At 47.4% G+C, this 7,817-nt stretch overlaps 2 protein-coding genes across 2 annotated transcripts; one reads left to right on the forward strand and one right to left on the reverse strand.

Moving 5' to 3' along the window:
* The first annotated feature begins 361 nt into the window (after positions 1 to 361).
* On the forward strand, positions 362 to 1,363 carry LOC139592819 (epidermal differentiation-specific protein-like). The gene has a single exon (XM_071433122.1). The coding sequence runs from the start codon at positions 362 to 364 to the stop codon at positions 890 to 892; it is 531 nt and encodes a 176-aa protein (XP_071289223.1). The 3' UTR covers positions 893 to 1,363.
* Positions 1,364 to 6,609: 5,246 nt separating this feature from the next.
* LOC139592820 (epidermal differentiation-specific protein-like) lies at positions 6,610 to 7,457 on the reverse strand. Its single transcript, XM_071433123.1, has one exon. The coding sequence runs from the start codon at positions 7,439 to 7,441 to the stop codon at positions 6,911 to 6,913; it is 531 nt and encodes a 176-aa protein (XP_071289224.1). The 5' UTR covers positions 7,442 to 7,457; the 3' UTR covers positions 6,610 to 6,910.
* Positions 7,458 to 7,817: the final 360 nt, after the last annotated feature.

Below are 7,817 nucleotides of genomic sequence, written 5' to 3' on the forward strand. Positions count from 1 at the left end.
GGGGCCAGAGATACACAGTTGTGGGGGGTGAATAGGAGGGTATTTACAGCTTAATTTTGGGAATACACCTAAACCAACACATACAACTAATTTGAACTCAGTAGTTGTGGGCACATGTCTTGTTTTATGTTTTCCCTCAAAACTGAAATTTTTGTCATGCTCTCACTCCTTTCCAGATGCTGCTATGTTTATATTCTGCTAAAAACTTTCTACTTTTCCTTTTCTGCACCACACTTCCCATAATTTTCTGTCTGGAATATAAAGTCTTCTTACAAGCTCTGCTTGTTTTCTGTCTTCCTTTTGTGCAGGCTGCCATCCAGCTCCTATAGCAAGAAATCTGCATCCCAGAAGTCCTGCAGAGATGGGCAAAATCATCATTTATGAGCATGCCAACTTCCAGGGTTTGTCCAGAGAATTCACCACTGACACTCCCAACCTAACAGCTCTGGATTGGAATGATATTGTCTCCTCAGTGAAAGTAATTGGCCAGCCTTGGGTGGCTTATGAGCATACAGACTACAGAGGTCGATTTCTGGTGTTTGAGGAGGGAGAATATAGCTTTGTGGGTAATGAAATGAATGACAAGATCAGCTCTCTGCAGGTGATCACTGAAAATCTGCACAATCCCCAGATCACTCTCTACGAACACATTGATTATCAAGGGAAGAGCAGAATAATAAGAGAAGCAACCAACCTGGCTGCGGGACATGACAATGACATCGTGTCTTCCCACAAAGTCCAGCGAGGTGTCTGGCTGCTGTGTGAGCACGGTGATGGAAGTGGATTTCAATACCTTGCCCGAGAGCACGAGCACCTTCCAAACTACAAGGCAATCGATTTCAACGACAAGCTTTCCTTCCTGCGCCCCCTGCGCCCTGGCTGTGGCTGTTAGAATGCAAGTCCGGCAGCGCTGAGAAAAGATGCAGCCCCGGCAAGAAATTTGACATCCGGATCTCCGCCTCTGCTTGTGCTGCCTTTTCCCCCAGTGTCACAGACCACCGAATGTCAGCGCTCCCTGCTGAGCTGCACTGCAGAGCTGCACTTCTCTATCCTGCCTTGCACGCTTCTCCCTCCCCACGAATGCAAGAATCATCAGGCTTGATCCTATGAAAGAGTGTCCAAGCTAGAGGAGGCATGCCACATGTGTGAAACCTGTTGTACCCTCAGCTGGCATTGCAGAGTCCTGGCCTATGGAATGTAGAAGCATTGCATGTTGTGTCTGTGGCTGAGTCAAACAGAAAGTGCCAGTGCAGCACCAGCATCACATCCTTTGTAATTTGCATTGCAATGCCCTTGTGCTACCGTGGCCTCTGCCACTGTCTGTAATCCTATTTGTTTTGCTGCCATTAAAGAATCCTTTGCAATCAGCAGTGGGTCTGTTTTGTGCATCTTTGGAATAGATAAATATTGCACTTTCATGCTGAGATGTCTCTGTGTATCCAGAGAATGGTCCCCACAGTCACTTCCAAACCGTTTTTCCTGGATGTCTCCTGCAGAATTTTGTTTCCTTCTGGTTTAACTGCTCATTAACAGTGGGGTCAGGCTTGACTCAAAATGTCTTGGTGAGCATGTAGATCATTGCTGATCCTGGCCAAACTCTCACCTGCACATTGTACCTGGCTATCACTTGCTTGGTTGTATCTCAAGGCAGTGATTGTAGCGATGATGCTGTCTTCCACTGCCCTAAATCACATCCTAAACAGAATGGTTTCAGTAATTTCAATTCTTTAATCCTAATGGTAAAACCTGCCTTGTTTTTTAAACCTGTAACAGCCTGATAAGGAAGGAGGAATGACCAGGGATATCAGGACCTGGCCAGTTGTGTGCAAGTTCATCTGGAAGTGCAGAGTCTCAGCCCTCCTGCAGCAGTGCCTGATGGCAGCTGCACCCTGAGCTGGGCACTGTGGCAGCTGTCCCAGGGCAGCTCTGCCCTGCAGGGTTCCTCTCCCTCTGTGCTTGCCTGCTGTGGGCCCTGATTTCCTTGCCCTGGTCACAGGCAGGAGCTGCACTTGGCCTCTTTGAACCTCATGAGGTGCACACGGTGCCAGGGCTGGAGCTTGCCAAGGTCCCTTTTGATGGTCCCTGAGGACAGTTCTGTCTGTGTGTCTGTGTGTCTGTGTGTCTGTGGCTGCCGTGCCCAGCTGAAGCTGTGCTCCCTGTGCTGAGACTCAGTGCCCCTCTCAGCTCCCTGTGCCCTCCTGCAGCCTCTCTCCTCCTGTTCTCACCCACTGACACAGCCCTGGCCACTTTCCCAACGCTTCCTGTTCCCTCAGCCCCCTGCTGGAAATATTTGCACAGCAGTGCAGTACCAAACCTTGCTGTCCCACACTGCTGCCTCTGCCCTGGCTTCATGACCAGCATGGGACAATATCTGCCCATTCTCCATCCTGCCATCAGCAGCAGCTTGAAGGAGAAAACCCCTGGAGCTTCCTGCCAGCCTAAATTGTTCCAGGAGTGCATACACCCTGCTTGGAATGTGACAGGCACAGCTACCCCTGCCCCAGGGAGGAGTGCAATCCTACAGAACAGCAAAGGAAAGGTTCAAGGAGGGATATGGATGGGAATGTGTCAGAAGTTCTGCATTTACTATTGCACAGTTTTTTTCTTTCTAATCAGAGACAGTATCCAAACAACTGTAGAAGTGTAGGGTACCAAAAATCTAGCAAAAGGTTCTTGTAAGTTTTTCATAATAGGAGGATGAAGTAAAGGTTTAAAAGACTTTGACCCTTCAATAGAGGGAATTACATTTGACAAAAGAGAAGGTGAGAGCCTGTGGAGGAATGGGGAGGGAAGTCTGAGGTTGGAGAAATAGAGTTCATAAATGTCCAACAAGTAATCCCCAAGGTATTGTACACATGACTTGATGATGACATTTTTTCAAGGAAATTGAACTAATGCAATTAGCCAGAAAGTGACAAAGGTTTTAAATCATCCTTAGAATTAATGACAGAAAGATTTATTCTGGAAAGGACCTCCCTAGACCAAGGCCTTTTTCACAGCAGAGATACCACCAAAGGAAAACAGGTTACTCGTGGCAATCTTCAAGTGATTTCTGAACAATCACAGGGATGGACATTCCCCAGGGTCTCTGGCCTCATCAAGCAGCAGACTGGACCTGAGGGCACCCTAAGGTCACTTTCAACCTGAATTGTCTTGTGACCCCACAATCCTCCTGCCTTGCAGCATCCCTCAAGCTCACGATTTATGGATCAGGACTGGCAAATCCGACTATTACCTGAGCTATATTGCTCCTGAGGAATCTTGCTCTAAAGAAAGGGTCTAAATCAGCTGATTATCTCACATTACAGATGTGCATGCTCACAGCAGATTTATTGGCTAGTCTGTTCTGGAAATACCTCTCTCTTTCCCTCCCTCTTTCTCCACAGCTTCTCAGGAAAAACACACAAGCACCTCCCTCCCACAACACTTACATCCTGCTCACAATATCTTCTGGATTTCTGACTCGTTTCAAGTAAGAATCATGTCTAGGACACCTCACAGGTGCTACCCACATTTTCATCCCTGGTCCATGCCTTCTTTCAGAATTCCTGAAAAAATTGTCTATCAGGGAAAGAGAATCTTTCTGCAAAAGAAACTCAGAGTATTGTGAAAGGATCAGAGAAAAGAGCACCTGCAGCCTCTCACAGCAAACTTCTCTGCTTTCCCCAAACAGAAAAGTTACCATATTTCTGTGTGCAGACAGCAGATTTATTACTCATTAACTGCAGAGAATAATTGTTTGAAGCACTTGAGATCCAACAGGTCTGCCTCTTTTCTTGACTTTCTTTGACCTGCCTAAGCAAACTTTCACTGTAGGTTTGCCAGTCAGGAGAGCAGTTTGCTGCCAGGCCAAGGAGAGCACAAAAAGATTGCAAACTGATTCCTTCAGGAGGTGCATTTGCAGGAGTGATCAGGTGTTTCATTGCTGTTATCTCACATGCCTCTCTCAACACTGAGGTTGCTCGGCCATCGTTGCTTTCCTGATGATTTCAGCCAGATGCCCTCTCACACTGACAGAGTTGGCTCACTTGACTCACACATCTCAACTCTTTGGAGCATAGTCAGAGGAAGAGAAAAGCATCCTGGTCACCTAACTCCAACTTTCCTGTAGTCTGTCAGCAAAGGATTTTCCTGTTTTGTTCTTTTCAATCCCACAAACTCCTTTTTTAGGCTCATTTTGAAGAGGAGCTGTTCTACTCAATCCTTCTGTACAGGTTTTACCCTACCTCAGGCATGACAGTATTGAGGATATCCAGCCCCTGAGAGATTAAATTCAGTCCTGTCAGAATGGCTTCTCTCTCTCTCTCTCTCTCTCTCTCTCTCTCTCTCTCCTTTCTGTTGGTGGATAAGAAGTTGAAGGGCACTTGCATCCTGCACAGCATGAGAGCTGGAGGAGCAGGGTAAGGGAAGAGTTTATTCCATTTCCTCTGAACAGAGGGCTCACCTGGAATACTGCATCTGTTTCAGATGCCCTATTAAAAGGTCAATGTGAACAAAATGGTGGAGGCCCATACAGGCCACTGGATGGCACAGGAGCATCCCATGAACCAGGAGAGTCTGAGGGACCTGGTCCTGTTCAGCCTGCAGAAGACAAGGCTCCCTGTTATCAGAGGGGCCCAGCAAAGGACAGCTGGAAACAGTCTTAGATGGCAGCAGGGAAACTCAGACATAAAATAAGGAATAAACAATTCATGCCAAGGATTGCTCAGCACTGGCAGAAAGGCCAGAGACCCTGGGGAATCTCCACCTTTGCAGTTTCTCAAAAATCACTTGAAGATGGCCCTGAGTAATCTGTTTTCCTTTGGTGGTGTCTCTGCTTTGAAAAAGGCCTTGGTCTAGGGAAGTCCATTCCAGAATAAATCTTTCTGTCAGTAATTCCAAGGAAGATTTAAAAACCCTTGTCACTTTATGCCTGACTTCATTCTTTGTTCAATTTCCTTGAAAAAATGTCATCATCAAGTCATGTGTACAATAACTTGGGGATTACTTGTTGTATATTTATAAATTCCATTTCCCTGACATCAGACTTCCCTCCCAATTCAGCAGCAGCTCTTACCTGCTCTCTTGTCAAATGTAATCCCTTCCAATGAAGGCTCAAAGACCTTCTCCATCTTTATTTCATCTTCTGATTACTGAAAAACTTACAAGTATCTGTTGCTATAAAAAAAAAAAATCCAACACAAAAACCAACCAAAAAAAACCCCCTTTGCAATAGCAGATGAAAAAGTTCCTGAAACCACCAGATCCATATCCCTCCTTGAACCTTTCCTTTGCTGTTCTGTAGGATTGCACTCCTCCCTGGGGCAGGGGTAGCTGTGCCTGTCACATTCCAAGCAGGGTGTATGCACTCCTGGAACAATTTAGGCTGGCAGGAAGCTCCAGGGGTTTTCTCCTTCAAGCTGCTGCTGATGGCAGGATGGAGAATGGGCAGATATTGTCCCATGCTGGTCATGAAGCCAGGGCAGAGGCAGCAGTGTGGGACAGCAAGGTTTGGTACTGCACTGCTGTGCAAATATTTCCAGCAGGGGGCTGAGGGAACAGGAAGCGTTGGGAAAGTGGCCAGGGCTGTGTCAGTGGGTGAGAACAGGAGGAGAGAGGCTGCAGGAGGGCACAGGGAGCTGAGAGGGGCACTGAGTCTCAGCACAGGGAGCACAGCTTCAGCTGGGCACGGCAGCCACAGACACACAGACACACAGACACACAGACAGAACTGTCCTCAGGGACCATCAAAAGGGACCTTGGCAAGCTCCAGCCCTGGCACCGTGTGCACCTCATGAGGTTCAAAGAGGCCAAGTGCAGCTCCTGCCTGTGACCAGGGCAAGGAAATCAGGGCCCACAGCAGGCAAGCACAGAGGGAGAGGAACCCTGCAGGGCAGAGCTGCCCTGGGACAGCTGCCACAGTGCCCAGCTCAGGGTGCAGCTGCCATCAGGCACTGCTGCAGGAGGGCTGAGACTCTGCACTTCCAGATGAACTTGCACACAACTGGCCAGGTCCTGATATCCCTGGTCATTCCTCCTTCCTTATCAGGCTGTTACAGGTTTAAAAAACAAGGCAGGTTTTACCATTAGGATTAAAGAATTGAAATTACTGAAACCATTCTGTTTAGGATGTGATTTAGGGCAGTGGAAGACAGCATCATCGCTACAATCACTGCCTTGAGATACAACCAAGCAAGTGATAGCCAGGTACAATGTGCAGGTGAGAGTTTGGCCAGGATCAGCAATGATCTACATGCTCACCAAGACATTTTGAGTCAAGCCTGACCCCACTGTTAATGAGCAGTTAAACCAGAAGGAAACAAAATTCTGCAGGAGACATCCAGGAAAAACGGTTTGGAAGTGACTGTGGGGACCATTCTCTGGATACACAGAGACATCTCAGCATGAAAGTGCAATATTTATCTATTCCAAAGATGCACAAAACAGACCCACTGCTGATTGCAAAGGATTCTTTAATGGCAGCAAAACAAATAGGATTACAGACAGTGGCAGAGGCCACGGTAGCACAAGGGCATTGCAATGCAAATTACAAAGGATGTGATGCTGGTGCTGCACTGGCACTTTCTGTTTGACTCAGCCACAGACACAACATGCAATGCTTCTACATTCCATAGGCCAGGACTCTGCAATGCCAGCTGAGGGTACAACAGGTTTCACACATGTGGCATGCCTCCTCTAGCTTGGACACTCTTTCATAGGATCAAGCCTGATGATTCTTGCATTCGTGGGGAGGGAGAAGCGTGCAAGGCAGGATAGAGAAGTGCAGCTCTGCAGTGCAGCTCAGCAGGGAGCGCTGACATTCGGTGGTCTGTGACACTGGGGGAAAAGGCAGCACAAGCAGAGGCGGAGATCCGGATGTCAAATTTCTTGCCGGGGCTGCATCTTTTCTCAGCACTGCCGGACTTGCATTCTAACAGCCACAGCCAGGGCGCAGGGGGCGCAGGAAGGAAAGCTTGTCGTTGAAATCGATTGCCTTGTAGTTTGGAAGGTGCTCGTGCTCTCGGGCAAGGTATTGAAATCCACTTCCATCACCGTGCTCACACAGCAGCCAGACACCTCGCTGGACTTTGTGGGAAGACACGATGTCATTGTCATGTCCCGCAGCCAGGTTGGTTGCTTCTCTTATTATTCTGCTCTTCCCTTGATAATCAATGTGTTCGTAGAGAGTGATCTGGGGATTGTGCAGATTTTCAGTGATCACCTGCAGAGAGCTGATCTTGTCATTCATTTCATTACCCACAAAGCTATATTCTCCCTCCTCAAACACCAGAAATCGACCTCTGTAGTCTGTATGCTCATAAGCCACCCAAGGCTGGCCAATTACTTTCACTGAGGAGACAATATCATTCCAATCCAGAGCTGTTAGGTTGGGAGTGTCAGTGGTGAATTCTCTGGACAAACCCTGGAAGTTGGCATGCTCATAAATGATGATTTTGCCCATCTCTGCAGGACTTCTGGGATGCAGATTTCTTGCTATAGGAGCTGGATGGCAGCCTGCACAAAAGGAAGACAGAAAACAAGCAGAGCTTGTAAGAAGACTTTATATTCCAGACAGAAAATTATGGGAAGTGTGGTGCAGAAAAGGAAAAGTAGAAAGTTTTTAGCAGAATATAAACATAGCAGCATCTGGAAAGGAGTGAGAGCATGACAAAAATTTCAGTTTTGAGGGAAAACATAAAACAAGACATGTGCCCACAACTACTGAGTTCAAATTAGTTGTATGTGCTGGTTTAGGTGTATTCCCAAAATTAAGCTGTAAATACCCTCCTATTCACCCCCCACAACTGTGTATCTCTGGCCCCTCCAGCCACTCTCTC

This window comes from Agelaius tricolor, unplaced genomic scaffold (genome assembly GCF_023055355.1).
Source record: "Agelaius tricolor isolate 1412-34295 unplaced genomic scaffold, bAgeTri1.0.p SCAF_9, whole genome shotgun sequence".
Classification (NCBI taxonomy): domain Eukaryota; kingdom Metazoa; phylum Chordata; class Aves; order Passeriformes; family Icteridae; genus Agelaius; species Agelaius tricolor.